The sequence below is a fragment of the Glossina fuscipes genome, unplaced genomic scaffold, assembly GCF_014805625.2.
Source record: "Glossina fuscipes isolate IAEA_lab_2018 unplaced genomic scaffold, Yale_Gfus_2 0, whole genome shotgun sequence".
Taxonomy (NCBI): Eukaryota; Metazoa; Arthropoda; class Insecta; order Diptera; family Glossinidae; genus Glossina; species Glossina fuscipes.
In genome coordinates this window covers 22,192,730-22,218,120 of record NW_023998414.1, presented here as the reverse complement: position 1 = coordinate 22,218,120, position 25,391 = coordinate 22,192,730, and the positions used below count along the sequence as shown (strand labels likewise).

Genomic DNA, 25,391 nt, shown 5'->3' with positions numbered 1-25,391 from the left:
AGAAAAGATAAACTTTTACGCACTATAATATAGGGTAGGTGTAGTCAGCTTCTCCATCTTTGTCCAAGTACTACAGCACCGCCTATAGAATATACGTTCAAACTTTTCTAGATTTATTTGCTGTAGTTTATGAGTAATGAGCAAACCTTTTTTCCATTTGAAAAACAGAGGTGTTCTCAGTCTACATGATAGCATAGGTGTCCTTTGACCGATTGGCCCATTTGCAGCATGAACTTGCATGCAGGAACTTCCAATGTTTCAATGCGGCCAGCGGAAAGTTTATAATAGACATTACATAGACCGACAGACAGAGATGCCTCAACCTGCACAAAGTCTATTGCTAATCAGCAATGTATATATACTTTGTGGGGTGCGTTAAGCTTCTTTCTGGGCTTTGAAGACGTTTTGACAAAATTAATGCTTTGGTGATGGTTGTAATAGGTGGCATGACAAGCCCTTTTCAACTTTTGTTAATATCATCTGTTAGGCCAAATATCTCACTCTGTCAAAATTACAACTATTTTTTCACTTTAGCGTAAAAAGTCTTTGCGTAGTATTTCATATTTGGTGGCTATTGCTAAAATGTTTGATGGGTTATAAATACATTTGATAACAGCGATCAGTAAATGAATTTGACTAATGCCTGGATGCTTCTTATACGTATATACTCATCATTGAAAAATTCATAATAAGTTCTTCGACTTATTTGTTGCAAATGACTTTATAAAGCACTTTGAAATTCTTTTTACATAAACGAAACGTGCTTTGTAAGTATAAATATCTTCTTTCATAATTCTAACGTAGATGAAGACGGTTTTCTTGCATGGTTGTGAAAATAACATAATCAAAATGTAAGGCAAGTTCGAACGTTACATGATATATCTGGGGCCTGTGAAGTGTTATATAAGTGATTTACACTTGACCTAACATTATCGAAGAGAAAAGTAGAGAAGAATACACAATAAGAGTAGTGAGTCTAATAATGAGCAACGATATTGCATACTTGTAAGCATCATTCGATCAATCTATCTGAATATGAATTAAGTGAAAACATATATTTTGCTTATCTGAAAGAAGATGAAATATTTCACCCAAAGCACATTTAGTGTAGATGTTTAAGTTTTATTTAAAAAGTCCAGCGAAAGAATTTGAAACCGTTTTCGTTTTTTGGATAAAAGCTCCGAGTCATGATTGTGAAGTACATTTTGTTCATTCATCCTAATGCTGTTGCGTTCGTTTTAAAGTACTCTGTTGCCGCGTTTCATAGATCTTTCTTTGATAGATTGCGTATGGATTACCCAACTTGGGTTGCCTGTAAGGCCTTTACATGAGAACAATAAGGTATAATTTATGGTATTTTAAGGCGATAATAAGTGCAGAGTTGTATTTGACGAAGTGACGTAGGGTATTTAATAGTCATTCTTGCTTGATCATAATGTTTTAACTTGTTTATGTTTGTTTTGTTACGTAAGTGTTCAACGATCTCTCTCAGAAAAGCTTTTGAATTTATATTGTGAGAGTATGAAATTTATTGAGATTGTGTAAAAGAAAAGTTCAGAATAAATTTGTTCGATTAATTGTTTGTGGCTATTTCGAGAGCATGAAACTTCCCTCGAGACCTGTACAGAGAAGTAGGAAATGAAAAGAAATAAGCAAAGAAAGGTTACATTCATCTTGAGGGGTCAATATGCACAAATGAGCTGAAAGTTCGTAGTAAAATTATTTACCTAACACTTAGAGAGCTGAATTTTTCTAAACTTCAGATCTTTGTGAATTTTGACCGAAACTTGCAAACGACCATGGGCGTGAAGTCTTATGCCTAAGCCGTTGAAAATTACGCTTTAGGTAAAATTTCATGGTTTTAAAGGCTATTTAAGGAGGAAGGACGAACATTCCTCTCTAAATCAATTCTTCTACAATTACAACTACAAACTGACATGAATTCATTGATTTATTGTATAAGTAAAGTGATTCGAATTGTGCATCAGACAAGGTGCCGGGATGAAGGAGAAGACACCACTATTCGTTTCTAGCAGGCTGAGTAGATTGATTGTTGGAAACTGCTATGAAATATTTTAGAAAATAATCTTCGAAGACTTTTGTCGTTTGAATCCACGCCATCAGTGTTCGCTACAAGCTAAATATAACTTCTTTTTGACATTCTTGTGCGCGGAGAAATTTTTATAAAAAAAACAAAAAAAAATTAAATAAAAGCACAGAGTAAAAGAGAGACAAAGTGATGGAGAGAGCGAAAGAGAGAGAGAGAGAAGGAGAGAATAAAAAATAAAAAATTGTTTACAAACAGAATAGAAGCAGAATGGGAAAACAGAAAAAAGTCCAGTCTAAGCTGCTGATTTACACTTTATCGAATCTGCGTTATTGCATTCGCGCAGCAAGTGTCGTTCAAGCTAGATCGCCGTTAGTAAAATTGGTTCAAGATCTAAGGCTTGAGTAAATCGAACATTTTCCAAAATTACATATCGAAACGATATGTAAAGAATTCCCTAACAAGGGATTGTTTTTGCGATCTGTTTTTTAGTGAAGTCATTAAAGAACTCATTAAAACCACACAGATGGTTTTTTGTTTCTATTATTAAAGAAATATATTCCATGTTGTAAAACAATGAGTTTCTTAAGAACACAATAGTTGATATATAAAAGACTACATCTATGTATATATATATATATGCCTCGATTTAAGTAAATAAATACCGGTTTAGATGCTTATTGTGATTCTTCTTTCTTTTTTTTTTTCCAGTGTTAACGCTAGTGGTAAAGTGACCTTCTTTTGAAAAATAATAAAAATATAGCGTACAGTTATAGTAATTACAATATACAATATAATATTAAAAAAAAAAAAAAACAAAAAAAAAAAATAGAACAAATAAGAAAAATTAAAGAAAACAATAAACAGGAAGAGCATCTGCCTTTAAAATGGTTAGCGGTTCTTTAAAAATAACCGAGCCTGGTGAAACGGTAAGAAGTTGATTTAAAAAAAATTTTCACGGTTATAGCGCCGAAAAAAAACCTATACGAATTCCTCGATCAAGGGAACATATCCACGCATTAAAGTCTGGGGTCGTACCAAATTCGTTCTCCTCTTTCTCATGCCCAGAAATATGTTCTTAATTAGGGTGAGGTATAATATGTTTGCCCGTCTCTAATTGCTAGAATTTCTACAAAATCGAGCGTTTACAAGTTTCAGTATGGGCAGTTGCTATCACCTTGGTTACCTTAACTTGCAAGGACCCGGCCATGTTCATTCTGCAACTAGCAGAATTTTATTTATTTCAATCAAAGACTTGTAACTGTTTATGAAAATTTATAATTATGTACATACGGTATTTAATTCACTGTAAGTGTTCGATTTTTAACATCTTTTTCACCTCTTCAGCTGTCAATAACAAAAAAAAGTGTAGCAATACAAAAGAAACGGTACATATGAAGTTATTTTCAATTTTTTGGCCTTAATTCAGTCCTGGATACCTTTGAGAGATTTGTTGACTATTCGAGGATATCTTATCTAAGACGGTTTGCATGTTTGAATTGAAAATAAATTCGTTTATGTTTTCTTGTTGCAAATACATGATGTTTGCATTTGTAGTATAACACGTCCTCGCAATTATTTTGTATCGAAAATATCAAAAAGCAAGAAAAAGAAAACGTTAAGCATTCCATACGACGATGCTAAGCTTATTTGTTACCAATCTCGTAAGAATTTGAAAATTAATTTGTTTTTCTTTTCACGATGATTTTATTGTAAAATTTTGGAGCAAATTCCCCGCTCAACATTGAATTCTCTTACATAAGGAAATCCAAAATGATCCTGATGCTGGGTTTCTTAGCATCAGTGTGGTGGGAGTGTGTGCTAATTTTGTTGAGCAAACTCTTGCATTTTAGCAGCTTACGTATGACATCCTAAGTGGGTTTATAGAGAAAGTTATTATTTCATCATAACTCGGTGAATGGATACAAATGCGCACATTTATGCATAATTTCCCATTAAGCTGTGGTGTGAGGTTTATGTTCTTAAATATGATGCCGAAGCGAGGCTCATGAACGATTTTTAATAAAGCTTGTAGCAGTTGATCTTGCAATTGATCTGTCGTTGCCCAAATTAGTATCTATTTCCTTGGGGCTCCACTTTACTTTTTTTTTTTTAACAAAAATTCAATTTGATTTATAATTCGCTTAAACAAGATGTTTTAGCAATAAAGTAAATAACTTCTTTTATTGTTTTTCACTTAATGAATTTTTCACGTTCATATCTCACAATTGGAATCTTGAAAACTATGAAATTAAATAAGCAAACAGCAAACATCTTGCAAAATAGAATATTATAGAGCGACTAATTCTCCGTAGGAAGTTGTAATTAAGCTAAGGCTTCCATTAAGAGGTAAGTGATCAGTAAAGCGGTCAGTTGTTTGGCTGCTTAACTGATTATTACCCGATGCTTTTAAGAAAGTTATATGCAATCCTGATGGAATTCTTTATCCTATCACCGTTATCCTAGAAAAGGGAAAAAATGAAAGTAACTAGATTTTCATGCTCTATAATATGGAGTGGGCGAAGCCGATTTTTTTTTTTTTTTTATTTTCAATATAAAAGTTCTTGGCGCATAGGCGTGCGGGCGTTGTAGGTGTTTCTTTTGAAAATTTTGGGCTCTTTCAAATTTTTTTGCAAATTTGTAGGCGACATCCTCCTTTTTGTGAGCGAAAGAATGTTACCATTGATACAGCACGGACAGATGGACATACTTACAAACAGATATTCTTAGGTGCATTCTAAATTTGAAACTGCCCAACAATTTATATACTTTATGCACTATAATATTGGGTAGGCGTGGCCAATATTTTAAATTTGCGCATAGTTAGGTATCCTTTGACCGCTTTGGCTCATTTTCAATATCAGCCCGCGTGCGCGGAAGGACGGGCGGATAGACATGCCTAAGTCGATTTAGAATTTGGTACTGGTCAAGAATATATACACTTCCTTTCGGGCATTGTCAACAAACTGACGACAATATGAATATACCCCACAGCCTTGGGTGATGGGTGTAAAGAAGAAAAATTGTGAATTTTTTAATGCTTTACTGTAAACGTGATTCATAATAATATATTTTTTTTAAATTTGTTTAAGTAAATAAGAAATCGTAGTTGATTATTATTCATATAAATCGCTTGTGCGATAGATATTTAAGACTATTTTATTGGGAATATTCTTGCGCTTATTATCACTTGTAATAAGTTACACTCATTCAATTTTATATAGGCCTACTGCTCAATTCCTTTCAATTTGTAAACTATTCCACGAATTTTCCAGTAAATTGAAGTACAAGAAAAAAGGGGTAATTAAAAGGGCTTATGAAAAGCGAACTCGAACTTGAAATTGAAGAAAGCAGTTATCCTCCCAGAAGGCGTAAATAATATGATCATTTTAGAAAAAACTTCCATTTCCGTGACTATTGTTTCGTTATATATACATATGTACGCATAGTATATTCCTTGGTATGGACTTTTTATTAACTCAAATTTTTGGATTTGGATATACCAGCTTTGTTAAAGGAATACTCAAACTTTGCATAAAGACTTAAAAAATAACACAGATCACTTTTCCTTACCGTCAATCAATGTGGTATCACCGTTACCATACCAGATCGAGAACTTTGAATACCCATAAGAAGCAGCTACGTTTGACAATAGGTTAGCTCTGTCATATTATGGATATGAGCATTTGTAAGCAAGCTTTGAACTTTAACATAAATTGCAATTTGGCTAATCTTTGCAAAATATTAACCTTTAACAAATATGAGATCGGAATCAGTTGCAGTGTATTTGCTAAATTAATGCAAAAAAATATCATTTTCAACTTAAAACTCTCGTTCTCTTTAGCGATAACGTTTGTCTTCAATAGCTGTGTGTCGAAAAAGTTCATCTTTCTTCTTTTCAATCTTAACCTCTTGATGATAACACAATACATTTTCACTAAGTTTCAGGTGTCTATCTTTTTTTTGGAGATTTTCAAAGTCTCAAGATTCCAAAATTTCATATCATGACCAGACTTAAAAACAAATAAAATAAAATAATTATATTCCCTAATAATATCGATAGTTTCATTTTTGCGATCAGGAGAATATTTCACCCAGACATTACATAGACATTCATATAGACAGATACACGGACGGAGATAGACGGACATCGGTTTGAATCGGTTTCAAATTTGATCTTGATGAAGAATATATATACTCTATGAGGTGGACGGAGCTTCTTTTTGGGTGTTGCAAATGTTTTGACAGAGTGAATATACCGTTTACAGTACGGTGATAGGTATAAAAACGACATGTGGTATTTATATGTTTTTCTACGACGTTGGGTATCCAAGCTTCATTGCAAGACAAATGTATAGCTTTCTTCGTGTTTGCTTCGTGTGTTTGTTGTTTTCACTTACCTTGTTAATACGCATATTTTAATCAGGCCGGTACGTTTCAAAAATTTTTAATGAGTCAATTGTTTTTTCTCCACTTAATTACATTGAAATTTTTATGATAACGACTTTGATTTCGTTCTCCAGATTTTTTGTATATGCAGAATTTATTTATAAATACATATTCTACGACTGATACGAAAGCCACGTATTTATCGCATTGAAATGACCTGAGTGGGCCTTGGTAATGTTTTTCAAAAATTGATAAGGTCAAGTCCATTCTAATGGCAAATGGTCTAAGTAAATTTTATTTTATAAATAAGAAAAGATTCATTAAAACATTTATTTCTATAGGACCTTGAAAATGTTTTAAAATTTTCATATAAAAATTTGTTAAATTAACATTCAAGTCTCAATTTCTAATCGACTTTAAATTGACACGAAGTAAAGATTGAAATTTTGATAAATTCTTCTGGTTTATGATACGTTGACAATTAAGACTAATAAATATGTTTGATATTTTATTCATTGATATTATTGATGAACAATGGCTTTACTTTGCGAAGACGAAACAAACAAAAAAAAGGCGGGGAATATATTAATTCTATCGTTCACTTTTGTAGCTTCAGAACACAGATATATGTGTAGTTTTTGTCATCCAATCCTCTGTTTGCCAGCCTGCCTGTTCTATGATAGGGAAATAACTAAAGGAGAGATAAGCTAAAATTTCGACCCCAATTAGTTGACGTTCACAGATTAGGCCTGAATTTGTATCTGAATCGCTTACAGAAATTTCTTTGTATATATTTTCATGCGCAACCCAAAAACTGGAACAGATATTAATTCAAAAGTTGACTTAAACATTGACTAAACTTGCTCAGTACAAAAACCTAAGTTGGTATCGGTTTATTTAAGGAAGAACTATTTAAGAAAATTGTAATTAAAATTCCAAAATAAATGTCGTTTCCTTATACTTGATTTGAATTTTAAGTGATAACGAAAAAAATGTGTAAATCATTTATAAAATTGATAATAAGAACTTAAAACTATCTAATTAAACTCTACATTGAACATTTATTTCTTTCATTGTCGGTGAAGTGTTTTAAGAAATGAATTCTCGTATTTTATTTCAAATCGTATGCACTTGTTGCACCTTAGGAAGAAATTCAATTAAATTATGCGCTATGTATAATTTTTTCATTGACACATTGCTAGGTTTGCTTAATTATTTTACTTCCGCTCTCATATTCAGTTAGTGTTATTGTGTGCGATTTCGCTATTTATAGTTCCTTAATAGTTTGATTGATTTATACAAATTGATGAGTATATGTATGTTTGTATCATTTTATTGAAATTAATATTGTTTCGTGACAATTGTAGCGGCGGTATTGTTTTGTATAGGAAGGATGTTTTTGATAAACTCTAGCAAAACTTAGATAAGGTATGAACTGAAACTGTGTCGATATTTGAAACACGACAACATGAATACGTTTTTGATTGTGTTGTCGTACTGACAATGGTAGACAACGTGAATAACGCAAGTAAGAAAATTATACTCAATGGCGAGCGAATCTTTTATGCCCATTATAGTTATTCTATAGGAGATGGAAATAAAGGAGAAATATAATAATAATATTGGCTGGGCGTGGCTACTTTTTTTCTACTTTCGTAGAACAATCTCGTAGAAATTTTCCGTGATGTATGTGCTAACTTTATGAGTAAGAAGCAATAAGCCCGGAAAGTCAAGGTGTTGACAGTTTTTGTTGCATAGGCGTGTAGGCGCTGTAGGTCTGGTCTTTGCCCGGTTCAAGTGATTTTCACCTTCTATTGCAAACTTTTAGATGTTATACTCATTTTGGCAAACATATATTCCATAGTTGGGCCGTTGGACAGATGGACAGACGAACAAATGGATATGCTTAGCTGAGTTCCGAATTTGAAACTGGGTAAGATTTTCTGTACTTTCTGGGGTTTTTTTAAAGCTTGCTTTGCGCATTCTAAAGAAGAAATTTTGATACACTATAATATGGGGTAGGCGTTATCAACTTTTTCCATATTTGTACAGCATCGACCATAGAATGTGCTCAAACTTTTCTCAGCTGTAGTTTATGAGTAATGAACAAAAAATGAATTTTTTATTCTTTCTGAAAAGCAGAGTGATAGCACTGTAGTCGTGTCTTTGAAATAATTTGGCCCATTTTCAACATCAAGCCGCGTGCAAGAACTTCCAATGTTTCTGCCAATTTTGAGGTCGATAGCTTCATTTTTACGGCCAGGGAAATGTTTATAGCAAAAAATATATAGTCTATCATTCTGACGGACAGATGGACATCCTTAAATTGGTTGAGAATTTCATCGGAACTCTGAAGCTCTCTTCTAGACCTTGCACACGTTTTGTCAAAATTAATATACCTCTCATCCTTCGACGATGGGTATATATAAAGTGATCACTTATTAAACTTTCACATACAATAAACAAAAGTGCTTTGCATTTAACTTTTTTTGGAGACCTAATATTCTCTCCATATTTATTAATGCATTAATTAATTTAATTATAAGAAAAGGAGCACAAACATCGAAAAGCCATCAGTTCGTCTTGCTAAATATATAAATGGCTCAAAAACGGCTCATATGGGCCGATGCCATCTATTTTGTCTAACAAACGATAAAGCTATGCAAATGATTATTTATTTTGTAGCGGTTGCGTACTTGGTATACGCAAAACCTGTTTATGTTATTGTTTTTGCGGTTTCTTCTCATACATGGTCGCTTAAAAGAAATTCCAAAGTTAAAGACGCATGACAAATAAAGAGACACTTTCGCTTTATGGACAACTTTTGTTGACGAGAAAAAAGAAAAAAACCACGTAACGAAAATGAGAAATGCGTTAAGATCACATTTTTAAAATATTTACTGTGGCGATGGGGCAATTGAAACATTTATTCCACTCTGCAAGTGTGGTTGTAATGCTTCCTTCAATATGTTGTCCTATTTTGCAATTACGGCGAGGTCAAGAATCTCACCAAGTTACAGAATACGTAGCATTTATTGCAAACTTTAAACCATTTTGAATAAACGAAAAATTTATCATTTCAAAAGTGTTCTACCTTTATGCGGTACCTATCCGATGCATGCATGGTTTCTATCTGTTTTCACTACATACGTAATGAAATTGTTTCGTAAAATATTTCGCGTCCTTTATAAGAGAATTTACTTTATAAATATGGGAAAGAATCGAATGTTTTCGTAATAATAAATTTAGTCTGGCTACAAAATGCTGAGCCTCATGATGCTATTGCTAATAACTGCCTGCAGTACATTAACACTAGATTACTCGATGTTGTGTACAGATATATGTTGTGATTCTGTGACACTATTAATTTAAAGAAACTGTACTCAAAACAAGAAAAAAAAAAAGAAAAAAGGCTATAGTGGGCCACGGCCTACCAGTAAATACCATATAACACCCTACACTTATTTTATGTAGCTTTGACTTTTCAAATTAAGATATTACCTGATAGACGCTTCTATTCAAAACATTTTCAGTAGGGTTCGTCCTTAAACCAAAATATTTGGGGATGTATCGAAATTCGTGAAAACATTTCCAAAATTTCGACCTGGACACACCCAAAAAAAAAAGAAAAAGACACATAAGCTTAGATTGATTCAGAAACTGATGGTGCTCGGGGCAGTATAACTAGCAATGAGTCTATCTAAAGTACTTCTGGGCGTTGCATATATCCGCGTAAGTATAATACGCAGACGTACCGTGAGTGATGTTAGGATGTAATTATGTTTTCAAAATACATTTTCTGCAGATTTGTTCATTGGACAGATGGTCTTACTACTATTTCGTTTGCATGTTATGTTTGCGCCAAGTTTGTAATCAGTCTGGCTCTTCTCAATAAAGTTTCCCCATACTTTCCTAATGAATAATTCGACTTAACACATATGGCATATATATGGATATATATGGATTTTTGAAGCTAGGGTATTTGTAGTATGCATTATGATGAATATTTTTAAAAATATTATCGTAACTTTTCCAAATAGATAGCAATCAAATCACAAAAGAGACGCATTGACTCGCTCCGGCAATCTAGTGTTAAATTATAACGAAAAAAACTCTTTATACTCACTTTTCGATCTATATTTACTTTTTTAGTTTTTTCCATTTTTGCATTATTAGCAGCTAAGAATGGGCTTTTGCCGAAGCCAGACATATCTTGCTGTCATCTGCGCGATAACAAACTGTAAACTGCACTGCACTGTTGTTCCAATGTAAACAAGTGGAATAATAGCGGAGTTTGTAAACGAAGCTTTTATAAAATATTTGCAGTGTTTTTTTTTTTTTATCCAAGTCAAGGCGAGTCATTGGCATAAACATTTTTTCATTTCTTTCCCGCTCTAGCACTCAGGTATAGTGAATAATCAAAAAAAATAAAAAAAAAGTTATAAATGTATTATGTACGCAGATGTCTGGTTGGGTTCTTTGTAACAGTTCCTTTTTTATACATACTCGCCAAAGGAGATCATTTCTTTCGCTTTATATCATATAGCAACGCGCAAAAGTCTCGGAAATTCTATAAAGTCTACAACATGCGTCTTTTATTATTTTATTCTAACTGTTTAGGCATATTCCAAAAAAAGCACTCATTCAATCACTAGTAAAAATAAAAAAAGAAAAAACAAGAAAAATTGCGAAAAGCTTCCATAGGATCGTTGCATTCGTTTACAAGGTTGGATATTTTGTTAGAAATATTCTACCAACAAAATGAATAGATACTTGCATGTATTTTAAGCAGCGACATGTATTGATGAAAATGATGATGAAGTAAGCATCAATTATAGATTTGGTGCTGAAGAATCGCTTATTCACAATTAGGGACAATGCTAATACTATTTCCAAAGTGATCAGTCAGCAACATTTTTAAAAGCTATTTTGGTCCTCAAAGTGTCTCATCTCGCTTAGTTCCTAAAACAGTCCATATTTTCGAAAAACACCATCGCTTTTTTGAATATCCATCAGTCATAAAGGACATTATTACGGGAGATGAGACTTGAATCTATTCGCGTGACCTGGAACAACCGATTAATCGGGCGAATATCGTGCAAAAAGTGAGGAAAAACCGAAAAGCTCGCACCCAAATCGCTCAAAAATCGAAGTGATGTTAACAGTTTTCTTCAATCATCGTGGTGTTATGCACTATGAACACCTTCCGTTGTCCCAACCTGTTAACAAAGAATAATATGTAAGTACTATGCGTTGTTTGCGTGAAGCGTCCGCAATTGTGGAAGGAACATTTGATTTTTGCATCACAACAATGCGCCATCGCATACTGCATTGATACTTGGAGACAATTTCGTTAAGAAGGCAACTAATATCGTTTCACGACCACTGTATTCATCTGATTTAGCCCCACAAGAGTTCGGGCTATTTCCTACACTCGGGGAACAAGAGAGTGAAGAGATACAAGCTGAATGTGTAGAAAGCTTTCAAGGTCATTCCGAAAGTCAACTATAACGACTATTTCGAGAATTGGAAAACACGTTGCCATAAATGTATAGCATCTGACAAGGATTGCTTTAAAGTCATCGAAATAGATTTAAAAGAGATAAAATTGAATTGATCTTACTTTTTGAACATAGCAGTAAATGCTTGTTAAAACGAACTTAACGGCAAGTATAAGTAAAAATTATTCCAATAGACTGATCGAAATTAAGATTAAATATTTACGATTTATAATATATTAATTAATTCAAAGTGATAGGCAGTGGGTAACAAAAATTCTCCTCTTTTGTGATAGGCAGTGGGTAACAAAAACTCTTCTCTTTCGTATCTCCTTTCAAAGTCAGTTTACTTTGTCTATTTATTAAGTGTTTTTTAATACTAGAATGGCATCGATATTCGATATAAAACTTCTTTTCACGTACGGCAATACTACATACTTTCCCTGTAAAAACGCCTGTCTACGTGCTCTTCGCGAGGAGAGTATAATAAAATTCAAATATTCGAGTATGATAAGAAGAAGCTCTTTTATATGCTTTTTCTATACTTTGCCTTGGTGCCTTTGAAAATTTGTGAGATTCTTTTTTCTTAGCACTTGAAAGAGACAATGCAGTTGATAGTGGTAGGTCTCTTACGAAATCGTTATAAATTTGTAAAGAATTTATTAAAATTTTTAAATACAAAATTTGCAAGTTAATTTAGTTAGATAGTATTGGTAGGGTGTTGTGTAGACAATCTTGCTTACATTTTCACTTACTTCTGCGTACGTCTGAAAGTTGTTAACCTTATCTTAATTTGCATATTTTAATTCAAACAATTCAAATTTCGACTGGTCTTGCCAATGTGATCTGCATTCTTGAAAGCTATCGAAATTGTTTACTAAATTTTTTTTTAACTAATTAGTTTTCTCTTGCATCGTCCAGAAAGTAAATCTGCAAATGTTTTATATTGAGTTTTTTTGTATATCCTACACCACTTGTTATACAGGATATATAAAGTTTTTGGGGGGAGTTTGTAACACGCAGAAGGGCTTAAGCTAGATCCATCTAGTGTTATAACAATCGATTCGGAAAATGATTCTTATTCTGATGAAAGCTTCTCTGTCTATTTGTCCGCCTAATGTCTGTCCATGTATACTTGTATTCAACCTAATGGTCGCAATATTCCGAGATATTTTGATGAAATTTTGATAAATTTAGTAGTAGTAGTTGACCTGTTTTGACCCAAGGACAAAAATGAAAATGGTTCGAGTTGATCCGCTCTTTCAAGCACTCCCCATATAACGCCTTGGTTTGAAAAATTGAACTGCACTTTTCAAAATAGTTCGACAAAACTAGTTGTGTAATAGAGTTTCGGCATTCGAAATTGATGCGAAAAATTTGGTTCGACCGGGGCAATTTTTTATACCTCGTCTTATATAACCATAGCAATCTCTGATATGATGGAGAAAAAGTATAATTTCTGGTTTTTTATGACCGAAACTGAAAAATTTTTAGGTAAGAAATTTAATTTGCTAACTTTGGATCACGTCATATAGTCCCCCAAAATGTGGGATTTCATAAAAACTATGCATTTGCATGAAAATAATGTGTAATATCTGATGTACTATTACCAAATTGAGCGAATAATTGTACTATGCGAAGTGATGCAGGGTATTTAGTGGTCGGCGTTATCTGTCTATAATGTTCTTATTTCTGTTTTATATATATTTTTCTGTGCATAACATTACTATGTTGCTGTGTCGTAGGCTCACAAACAAATACGTATATAAATACTTAGCGTTTCTAATATTTGCATAAATTTTTGCTTAAACATACAGTTAGAAATGTGTTTCAGTTAAAAGCGTGATATAAGAGAGTTAGAGAGCATTGCTCAAGTTGTGTATAAGGTTGCGCGATTACGACATAGGAAAAATTTTGTGAAGCTATTTTTGGCGGGCATTGGTCATCGTATTCGTTCAACAAAAGCAAGTAATATATAGTCAGCCATTAGATACCCTACACCATTTTGTCTAGTCGGTTACTCAACCGTCTTGGTAAGAATACCTCAAAAATTATATATTATTTTCACGTAAGCTTGAACCCAAAAATACGTAAACCGATATTAGACGGACAGACAAGTTTGGATCGAGTCAAAAAATGATTCTGGATAATAAAAGGGGGATCTATTTCAAATCTTTCCTGCTGTCACAAACGACCGAACAAACTTAATGTTGTACCACAATTGGTGTAGGCTATAGTAGGTTGTCGTAATTCCGTTTGAGAATAAAATTCTTACATAAAATATAAAATCGCATAGCTTTTTTAGGAGGAAATTTAAATGGGAAATAAATTCAAGCGCATATAGAATGGCGTCACATGTTAATGGAGAGGTCTTGTATGGACAAGTTATCGATAGTTATTTTCTATTATTATCTATTAAATAGGAATTTAATTAAAAATATAACAATTACACTTTCGTTGATTGTTGAAATGAGAAATTTATTAAACATTCCATGAGTTGGACTCATTGCATTTGTAGATTAACTTGTATCCAAATGTCATCAAAAATCATATGACTTGCTTTGTTTGTTGCATACCGTTTGATATGTAGCCGATAGACATTGATCGGAATGTATTAAAGTCTATAAACGGCTTTGCCCTTCGCTGGCAATATGATCCTTAACTTGTGAATTCGAAGAACTTGATATTCCGATACCGATCATTGCTGTATTTGGTGTAGGCGGTTGATACAAAACGATAAGTCGCGATAAGTCACGACAGTAAAGTTGCTATTCCACTATCATATATGATTTCTTACTCGATTAGTATGTTAGAACGGGAGGATCGGGGATATTTTGAATATTCTGAAAAGATGGCATAGAGGACTGACGCGTTCACTCGTTCTTCTTAAGCAAAAAAAAATTGGAACACTTTATCATTTAGCGAAGAACGATCAGGACTACGCTTAAGGTGAGTGTAGCTTTCTTACATTTTAAATTTGCAAGTCAAGATAAACGAAATTTTGTTTTTTCGTAAAAAATTTTGCTTTCGTAAAAGTTTTAAAGAAGAAAAGGAAAACGGACGGAGAAAAGGAAACGGGACTTTTGAACTTTTTCGCTATAATAATTATAACGGAAATATCGCTATTTAACACTTAACGGACCACGGGTTTTCATAACAACATACATGGCAAGTCTGAGCGGTGAAGTTACGAATGTCGGCCAGGGACTGGTTTATAGTCCGTATTGACTTGCTTAAGGTCATACATTTTTTTTTTTCTAATTATGTAAAAATTAAAAAATTTTCAAAATCAAAACAAATAACCAAATTACATACGTTTGCGACCGAATCTTTTATATTCATCACGTTTAGCCTAAAAAAGTTAGATATCCTTACTCTTTACAATTAAATCGAAATCGCTGGCTATTTCAATTTTTGTACGATACAGCTTGAGATTTTTATCGTTTACCTCCTGTAGCTTGTAAGTGACAACGAAAAGACCAGAAAGTAAAGGTTTTCATTCTCAACTTAACTTGCGCTATAGTCGTATCCGTTGGCTGATTTCTCCCATTTTGAACGCTGATCTGTGTGCAAGCACCTCGAATGCGTGTTTCAAATTTGAAGACGATAGCTTCATTCTGGCGGACAGGAGAATGTTTGCAGCAGGTATTGCTGCATAAAATTTGATTCATTTCTTGGCTCGTGCAAAAGTTATTAACTCTGTAACGGCGAGTATGCTTCTGCATAGTTCCTCAAATTTTGGTCGATCCCGTTCAAGATAAAGATTTCCTTTGTAACTATAAGCCACAGGCAGGCTCGTCGTGGCAAGATTCGTATTCAAAACGAAAATGGATAATTTGACAAAATGTAGAAATAATCAAAGTACTTAAGCTTAAAGTAAAAAGCAGCCTTTTCATGAAATGCTTTAAAATTGAAATGTTTCAATACTTGAGCAGTTTATTTTTGCATGATAACCATTTATGCACGTTGTGGAAATTATTACAATTCCTTATTGGTTAACTATGTCTTTTCATTCTCTTTAGTTAGCCTCTCGATTAACCAGAAATACTGATGACTTGTTTTAGACGTTTTATGGATAGAACATGTTCACTTTATTTTGTTTTCATTCGAACGTGAAATTATATTTGCTGACATAGACACCATATTTTTATATGTATATCGAACAATTTCAAAAACTAGAAAATGCAAGTTGCAACGAATTCGTTGATACGCATCTTTTTTTTTTTTTTAATTAAGAAAATGTGTTCGAAGCGAAACCAAATCGCGTTACTTTTTGTCAGATTTGATAACGGGCGCTAAGAAGTGGTTCAGATGCGAAAGTAACGTGCCAGAATAACAAAAACCCAATCTAAGAGAAATGAGGCGGTACAAACGATGGCAAAGCCTTGATTGGCGCCACTTAAGGCGCCATTCAATTTGATGGGGTGAGAAGGAAATATTACATCGTGAATTATTCGTACTTAACCCGATGACGGATTTCCAACCCATACGATTTAACTGCGCTAAGAATTGATCAGTAGAAAGGATATTGTGTTGCATCATGACAGCGCTGAACATCTTTAATCTTTAATGACGCGGCAAAAGTTGCAAAATTATGGCGGGTTAGTTCTGATGCATTCCATGTACAGCCTAGACCTCGCCTCCTTTGAATATCGTTTATTTCACTCTCTGCAAAACTTTCTTAACGATGTAACGTTAACTTCAGCACACGCTTCAGTTCTTCGGTTAGAAATTCCAGAAGCATTACAATAATGCATTAATTGTTTTACCACCAACAAATCACAATATCTTACTGAGCAAAATAGCACATATTTGGTTTAATGTTTATTTTTTAGTTCTGTTTAGTTATTATAATTATGAATATATTGAATGGCCTGACATAAGGACGTAAATTGAAATAAAAAAAAATTTAGAATTAAGCCCAATGATGTAGACAAACATTAATAGACATATTAACTAAACGAATTCTTTATTTTACAACAATATGTATTTTTATGTACATAGAGCATATTGATAAATTAAAAAAAAAAGATGTAGAATAACAAGAAACAAATTGCATTCGTCGTACTCTGAATTTTTTGCTTCCGACCATTAACTTCTTTTAATATTGTTTGCTTGACATTCATATTTATTGCGATATATTATTGCAAGATGAAAGGAAAGCCGAAATATGTTATATCGTATATCGCATGGCATATAATCGTTTAGCAGATATAATTTAAAGCATACTTTTATGATACATTTTTTTTGTACTAAGAAGGCAGTGAATGCATCGACAGTTACGGCTGATCTTGCACTGAATTGCATATTATAAATATATGTGTATATACACATATACAAATATCTGAACAACCTCGCCTTTTGCTACACTTTCTATGATGACGATAGTAAGTGTAATAAATAATAATATTTGGAACAAGTTTACATGATTTGCGCTTAGCGACGAAACGGTTCTTATCGTATACATTGTAGAAAGTCCCATGGTGGAACCTTATATAAACATTTTTTGCTTTAGTTAGATCATTCAGTTTTTGCTGATAGTTTTTCTATAGATCTGATACATATTTAAGCAAATTTTTCTATGATAGCATGGCATAGCTTCTGAGAGAATGCTCTATAGATTTACTTGTGAGTAGATAGTCAAGTCCGTTTTTATTTGTATAGTTTCGGAAAAGCAACCTTTTATTTGATACGAACTTCTTACTATTTCGTAAAGACGAAATTATCAAACTATCGTATTTCCTTACTTTAATGATGGGGATGAAAAAGTTAGCATATTTTCGTAATAATGATATAATAATTTAAGAATAACTTGTTTTGATTGTATAATTATTGCGTATCAGAATTTTTATTGCAACTTTCACTTATAGAATTTCTTTCTTTCTTTTTATCATACTTGTAGCCACTCAAATATCCGAAATCTGTTGCTTATATTATCAGCAATGAGTTCTGCGAACGTTTCAATTATTATGGCATGAGAAGTACATAAATAAATAAAAGCAATTCGTTTAAATAAAATTTTATTATCTTACAGCCATACTCGTTTTGTATCTTACCAGTAAATTGCAGTACGATAAGGACACTTCCACCGTTCTATTTCATGTATTTACAATGTTGGTGTATTTGTGCCCGCTGGTCGGGGCAATTGTGGCGGACAGTTGGTTGGGTAAATTTCGTACCATCTTATATTTGTCGATAGTGTACGCTATTGGTGGCGTTATCGTTTCGTTAGGTGCGGTCCCAATAATAACACTACCAAGAGAGTAAGAGTAAGATTTTGTCGTTTGAATATCTTTATAATAATGTTTTTCCATTTTATTTCTTTTTTCATCTTAGGCACGTCACTATAGTGGGCCTTGTGCTGATAGCAATTGGCACGGGCGGTATCAAACCTTGTGTTTCCGCTTTTGGCGGGGATCAATTTAAATTGCCTGAACAAACCAAACAATTGGCCACATTCTTTTCGCTATTCTATTTTGCAATAAACGCTGGCTCGACAATTTCTACATCTTTGACGCCAATATTACGTGAAGACGTTCATTGTTTTGGTGATAAGGATTGTTTTTCCTTGGCTTTCGGTGTGCCAGCTTTTTTAATGTTGGTATCTGTTGTGATTTTCGTAGCCGGCAAGCGTTTATACATAATGAAACCGCCAGCGGGCAATATGATTTTCGGTGTTTCTCAATGCGTCGTTGAGGCGATAGGAGGTTGGCGTCGTAATCGTAAATTGGATAAAAAAGAACATTGGTTGGATTATGCGGAACCAGTTGTTGGTAGAAAAATGGTGGAAGAGACTAAAACCCTGATGAAAATACTTGTGCTTTTCCTGCCATTCCCGATATTTTGGGCTCTATTCGATCAACAAGGTTCACGGTGGACCTTTCAAGCCACGCGAATGGATGGTGAAATTCTGGGTTTCACGGTTAAGCCCGATCAGATGCAAGTCATCAATCCTTTATTAATTTTGGGTTTCATACCGCTTTTTGATTGCATTGTATATCCAATTTTGAATACGTGTGGCATTAAAAGACCTTTACAAAAGTTAACGTTGGGTGGCCTGCTGGCAGCTACAGCTTTCCTACTATCCGCTTTTGTGGAGTTAAAATTGGAAATGGTTGAACCAGAGTTGCCTGGAGATATGACTTCACAGCTGAGAATCTACAATGGGATGCCATGTCGGTATCGATTCGATACGGACCTTCCAATGCCTGATTTCAAAAAGGAAACGCATTTGACATCGTTAGGCGTGTGGGAAGAAAAAAACATTATGGCTCCACAAATGATATCGTACAAGTTTAACGCTCATGCAGTTGACGCAGCCTGTCCGGGCATATCTGGAGAATTAAATATCATACCCGAAAAAGCTGTGAGCTATTTTATAGCTGAAGATCGCATGCATGAGTTTGAAGATAATCCAGAAAAGCCGAAATTAGGTAATCCGGTCATTAGGGTGCTTTTGAATGTGCCTCGACTTCAAGGTAATTTCAGTCTAACCGATTCGGCCGACGTTACCACTCCTGTAGAAGTCCTGAATGCTACTCAACTAATAACAGTGGCCCGAGGTGAAGTAATTCTCACATTTAACGATTTGCCAGTGGTAAACGTAACAGCTCGTGCTGGTGGGGCTTACGTTATTTTGGCGAATGGCAACGTGAGAGATGGATTTGTAAGCGAACCCTTTTAACATATTTATTTTAAATTGATTTTTTTTTTCTTCCGGAAGAATTCCGAGGTACATATTGTTACACAGCCCAATTCCGTGCATATAATGTGGCAATTGCCACAAATTATGGTGATAACAGCAGCGGAGATTATGTTTTCTATCACTGGTCTTGAGTTCTCTTTCACTCAGGCTCCGCAAAGTATGAAATCCGTGCTGCAAGCTTGCTGGTTACTTTCCGTGGCAATTGGTAACATGCTAGTGGTGGTTATAGCAAAATCGAAATTTTTCGAGTCACAGGTAAATTTTGTTGGAGCCAAACTACCTGAACGCATGTTTAAATTATTTTTCAATATAAGGCTGCCGAATTTACTTTATTTGCGGGTCTAATGGCTGTCGATATGTTCATTTTTATGCTATTAGCAATGAATTATAAATATGCTGAGCCTGCTCAGGACGTGGAAGAAGGCGATAAACCTGAATCTGCGCCTGATCCATCTATTCCACCCACTACTTCCAGAATGCCACCGCCAGTTATGCCTCGGCAAGCTTACACGGTTATACCTTCTCTACAACAACAACAACAACCTCAGTCACCGCCACCTGAAAACTCTAATTTGGCGCCAAACTTGCTCACCTACTCTTCGGGTCCTGAACAAACTGCTCAACGTTTTTCCTTGGCTTCTATGTTCAATACAAACAATAATCGTAGGCGGTCCACTCAAAATGGTGTAACTAACCCGGCCTGTGATAATAGTGAACAACAATAACAAACGAAATGAAGAAATGGGAAAACACAGCGAAACTATATTATTAATGTTTTAGATTAATTTTAGAGTTCCCTATGTACCAATTATGTTAAAAACAATTTTATTTTTTACGTATTATTTTTTTTTTTTGTATATGTATTATACGCGTTTAAGCTGTGCTTATGTGTACTTTGTATATTTTGTAGAAACTTTTTAGAAATTAATTTAATATAACATTCTTTCTGGGAATGTTTGAATGGTATAAGGTATAGTCGTTTGATCTTACACATAATTTTAAGTTATCTCAATGTATTTAACAGTCTGCCGTTAACAAAAATGAAGATATCGCCTAAAAATTTGCTATAGAATTTGGAAGTGACATAGACTTTTCAAAGGAAACGCTTACCGGGCTCATGTCCATATGCAACAAAAACTTTTAGTTTGAAAATAGAAAAAATCAGCTACGCCCACTCCATATTAAAAAGCATGAAAATGTAGTTGTTGTCTTTGTCTTTTTTACGATAACGGCGATGGGTATAAAAGATTCGATTATGACTGAATATAATTTTCTTACTGCAAGTTGTGAAAAGTGGCATATCTCATTCGTAGTAAGTCAGCTGATAGACTTCGAATCTGCTCAATTAACTGACTGGCAAGGCCAATTCGTTTTCGGGCAGATGTGTAGAGAAGAGATGGAATGAGTATCCATTCTCTTCCCTCTGCGTTGAACCATGTAAAGATCCCAAGTTGCAAGACCCCATTTTGGTTCCACACTTAGACCCACCTAAGTGTATAATACCTGTTGAGCGTAATTTAAGCTAATTTTTTAAGAATTGTCATCTTCTTCTATATGCATTACTAATTAAGTGCAGTTTATTGTTAACTTTTCTTACATATACTATTATTTGAGGTTGTTATTTTATGCTTATTTGTTATGCCGGAAGAATTAGAACAAAGTCAGTTGACATATTTCGAATCACATCCTCTAAGAAACCACATTCGAAGTAATAGCAAAACCAAACACATATTCATGACGGTTTACCTACCTCAAGTGGCGGGCGATTATCGAAAGGATTAATAACAATTCACAGAACATTTTTCGAGAAAAAGAGGCTCATCGAAGTTAGGTATTGGTAACCTGCTTGTAAATGCAGTGATACGAATTGAAATTGCAAAGCAAGCTACATTACAATATATTACAACATTTCACGAATTAATTGAGTTTATATTTGAAACGTCGTATATCAATCGGGTCCGATTGCTAGTCTTGAAAGCCTAGAACCGCCGCTAAGGCATACTCTGGCAACAATAACAAACCATTTTTTCCTCGTGTAAGTGTGAATATTTTCCACAATTCAAACCAATTGAGAATAGAAAAAAGAAATATTTAAATAAATATTTATAAGTAAAAGAATTTTTAATCCTTTAATCTTATTCTTAAGCTTATATTCAATCACTTTTAAAGTAAGTAAAATGAATTTTATTAAATCCTGCTCATTAGGTACTCGGATTGATTCGTTTCTTTGCAAATTTTTTATTTTTTTCCTTCTAAATCCTTCATAATATAAGCCACTCAATATTTGTGAGTTCATTGAAATGTTGACACAAACATACTTTAGAATTTTAAAATTTTATAATTTCTTCAGAGCTATTATAACAACAATTACGGATTGGATCAAAACCTAAGGAAAGCGACATGCTTCTTCAAAGTCATACCTCAATGACAATAACAAGTAGGTAAAAAAATTTGACTCGACCGAATTTTTTACACCCATTATCTTTATATACAAATTTTATTGTTCTTGTTGGTCTACAAGTAAAGACCAAAAACTAATTTTTTATTTTTTAAAATCACGGCTGTTGGAGCTTGTTTTCTATTGTGGGCGTGAACTTCCGCTGATTTAGTATATTTTCAATAGCAACTTGCATACAACGGCCTCTAATAGTTTTGGTGAATTTGACGTCGATGTCTTCGTCTTTGCGACCACGAGAATATTTAGTATAGCCAACTAAAAAAGAAAAAAAGAAAGAAAGACGCCTAATAAATATAATTTACAGCGTCTCTTAAGTTTACTGCTGGGTCTTGCAAATGTTTTAACAAAATACTTTGGCGTTGAGTGCAGAAATGATTTTAATTATGAAAGCAGTAATCATATGAGAAATTTGTAGATAATTGCACACTTTCAATATTCTTACTAATATGAATTAAGTCAGGCGAGTTAACATAATAAGCGAATTAGGTTCAAAACTTTGATAAAAATTAGGTTGACGACAAAATTTTGCCGCACTTTACATAAAACGTTTAAATTTAACGATGTTTAATGGTTTCTTCAGCGGCCGAATGGTGGTTTATAAGTTCGTTTACAATTCCAAAGCGATTAGATATGGACTATTCTCTAATATGGGCCGCAGAAGATCATTATCGATTACATCGACGATTGACTTCGGGACTTAAAGCTCTGGAATAAAATTTAAAAAACTACTTTACAGATTCGAATATTTACAACTTCACCGCCCAATGGGTCACATATGCTTTTAAAAACAACCGATGCCTTGCTTCGTTTCTAGAACTTATACCAAATGCGATGTCCCAAATGAAGTTTATTCACTGCACTTCATCCACCCCGTAGATGATAAAATAACTTCCCACATGAAGAATTTTACCTGCTTGCTTTGAAATGATAATCACCTGGTGGTAACAAAATATGACAGAACTTTCTGGCCAACATATTATACTTTTTATCTACTATAGAAAATTTGAAAGAACGTTTAAAAATAATTCGAGAGGAATAAGAAAAACAAGCACATAGAACGCTTATAGTTACCCGAAGAATTGTATTATGGCAATGTTAGGACAAAAATTTCATTTCACGCTTTCTTTACATAGTTTTCTTTCTTCGATGATCAGTCACCTAGGGAATGCCAGGGAATGTCTAAGGAAGAAAAGTATCGGGAAAGAGCGACAAGATGCGGACTACGGCATCGGAAAGTCTTTTGTTTATACCGATCGAGCATTGATAATAGCGTATGTTACCTATGCTATCCAAAGCTATCAGACAATATTATTTCAATATGTTGTAGTTTTTCCTTTATTACCCTACTATGCATGCCCTCTACATATAGAAAGGCAAACATAACTTACAGTATTAATTAAAGAGCAAAGATGATGAATATGCAGAGATATTGCATTAGATAATATTATCTCGAGTAACAAGAACAGCAAACATCGGTAAAGCCACCTAGCGATTGATGTTGGAACATTTTCATTGTTCTTTGCTACGAACTCTTATACTTGTAAATTCAGGTTTGCCAAATTATTGCAATATCCAGCAGTAATCTTCAAAGCTTCCATAGAGCATACACACAGCAATCAAATGAACGTACATTTTTTATATCCATTAAGTAAAAGGAAAAATATTATAAACCCATTGATGTAGTATCGTATAAATTTGAACGTCTTTCAGAGATTGTCACGTCGTACTCCAATACATAGCGAGGGGATGGATATGGATTGTAATAAAACTAATATCAGTTAATTGATCAATTATAGTACGTGAAGATAAGAACCTAAATTGTTAAACTGTGTGATATGCGTTATATGAACGCTTTTCTTTATTTATATCGTTATATACTGGTTGCCCCCGATTATACGCTATATGAGTATAAAATTTTCATATTTACTATTGAGGCATTTGCGCCGATTTTTCTCTCTGCGGCAATTCCTTGAAATCCGTCGTCAAAATATTTACGATCTTAAAAATTAATTTAAAAAATCATGATACAAGTTAGGAAAACAACTAATGGAGGTACAGTAAATGGGAGCGACCAGGCTGTTTCCATTTAGAGTAACCATTAATCATATTATAGACTGCGCTAAGTCGTGTAAATCGCGACAGAAGAATACTACTACTAACAACAATATCAGCAGCAATCGATGATTTATAATCTGTATGGAGAGTCTTTATATTCTCAAGTTGCCACCTAGAAGAAGCGGTCCTTTCGGAGTTACCTACAAGAGACAACCTTACCTTTCGACACGAAATCTATACGCAGGAGTATCGCATGCAGTATTAGCAGCAATCGATGGTTTATAATGTGTATGGATAGTCTTTATGTTCTCAAGTTGCCACCTAAAAGAAGCAGATCTTTCTTAGTTATCTACAAGAGATAATCTTGCCTTTCGACACGAAGTTCATAAGATGCCAAAAAGACCGAGCATAGTTTTAGTAGATTATTGAAAGAGTCAATAATTAATCGTTATAAAAAGAAAAAAAAAAGACGAGATATTTTTTCAAACTACTGTTTATCGCAAAGTACTCCTCTTCCCATCTCCTCCTATCTTTTGGGCACAAGGCCGTGCAGAACGTATAATTGGTCTTTTGAAGCTATCTGCTCAAGGAAACCATAACAGTTGGACCTGGGCTCGATTATAGCTCGAATAGCTTGGTCTATTCAAATATACGGGAAATGTTCGGAATAGCTTTTTCTATTGCTTGAAGCATTCAGATGGAAAAGTCATAGTCGTGTACACTACCTTATCTTATTAGTTATAGCCGTTTTCGCTACGCACAGAGAAATGATTCAATATTCCAATACTATTATTAGTTTAATAAACGTTTACCCGGGGTGGATGACGACTATTAAAGATTTAACCAAAATAAATGAACCTTAAAATCAAATGGTTTTTACTTAATTTTTCACTCATTGCATAATTTAAAGACTGAGTTGTCGTCTTTCATAAAAAAAGAACAATGGTATTGGTGGGTGGCGTAACAAAAAAAAAAAGTCAAAGATACACTTCTTGCGCTTGAACATTCAATTCATACTTACTTATGTCATAGGCAAAAAAAATGCAAAAATTTTTATTTTAATGTTCTCTGCAAAAAAGAATATTTTTATTTATTTTAAAAAATTATATTTACTTTTTTACTGTATGGGATGGATGGTCAAGCATCTCTTTTCTGTTCTGTAGTTGTTTTTTTTTTTCATCTTCTTAGAAGTCTCAGAACTTTGCTGTAAAAAGATTCTATTAAAATTATTATTATAAA

At 33.7% G+C, this 25,391-nt stretch overlaps 1 protein-coding gene across 1 annotated transcript; it reads left to right on the top strand.

Annotated features, from left to right (window-relative positions):
• The first annotated feature begins 2,850 nt into the window (after window positions 1-2,850).
• LOC119639682 (peptide transporter family 1) lies at window positions 2,851-20,699 on the top strand. The gene is made up of 6 exons (XM_038037238.1): window positions 2,851-2,976; window positions 17,837-17,915; window positions 17,969-18,197; window positions 18,271-19,600; window positions 19,658-19,894; window positions 19,954-20,699. Exons 1-6 carry the CDS (start codon window positions 2,935-2,937, stop codon window positions 20,362-20,364), a joined length of 2,328 nt encoding a protein of 775 aa, XP_037893166.1. The 5' UTR covers window positions 2,851-2,934; the 3' UTR covers window positions 20,365-20,699.
• The last annotated feature ends 4,692 nt before the right edge of the window (window positions 20,700-25,391 follow it).

Excerpts from the sequence above, each read along its gene's own strand:
- LOC119639682 (XM_038037238.1), top strand. The coding sequence starts at position 2,935 with ATGGTTAGCGGTTCTTTAAAAATAACCGAGCCTGGTGAAACG. Across the intron at positions 2,977-17,836 it reads TAACCGAGCCTGGTGAAACG|CCACTCAAATATCCGAAATC; the intron begins GTAAGAAGTTGA and ends TCATACTTGTAG. Across the intron at positions 17,916-17,968 it reads CAATTATTATGGCATGAGAA|CCATACTCGTTTTGTATCTT; the intron begins GTACATAAATAA and ends ATTATCTTACAG.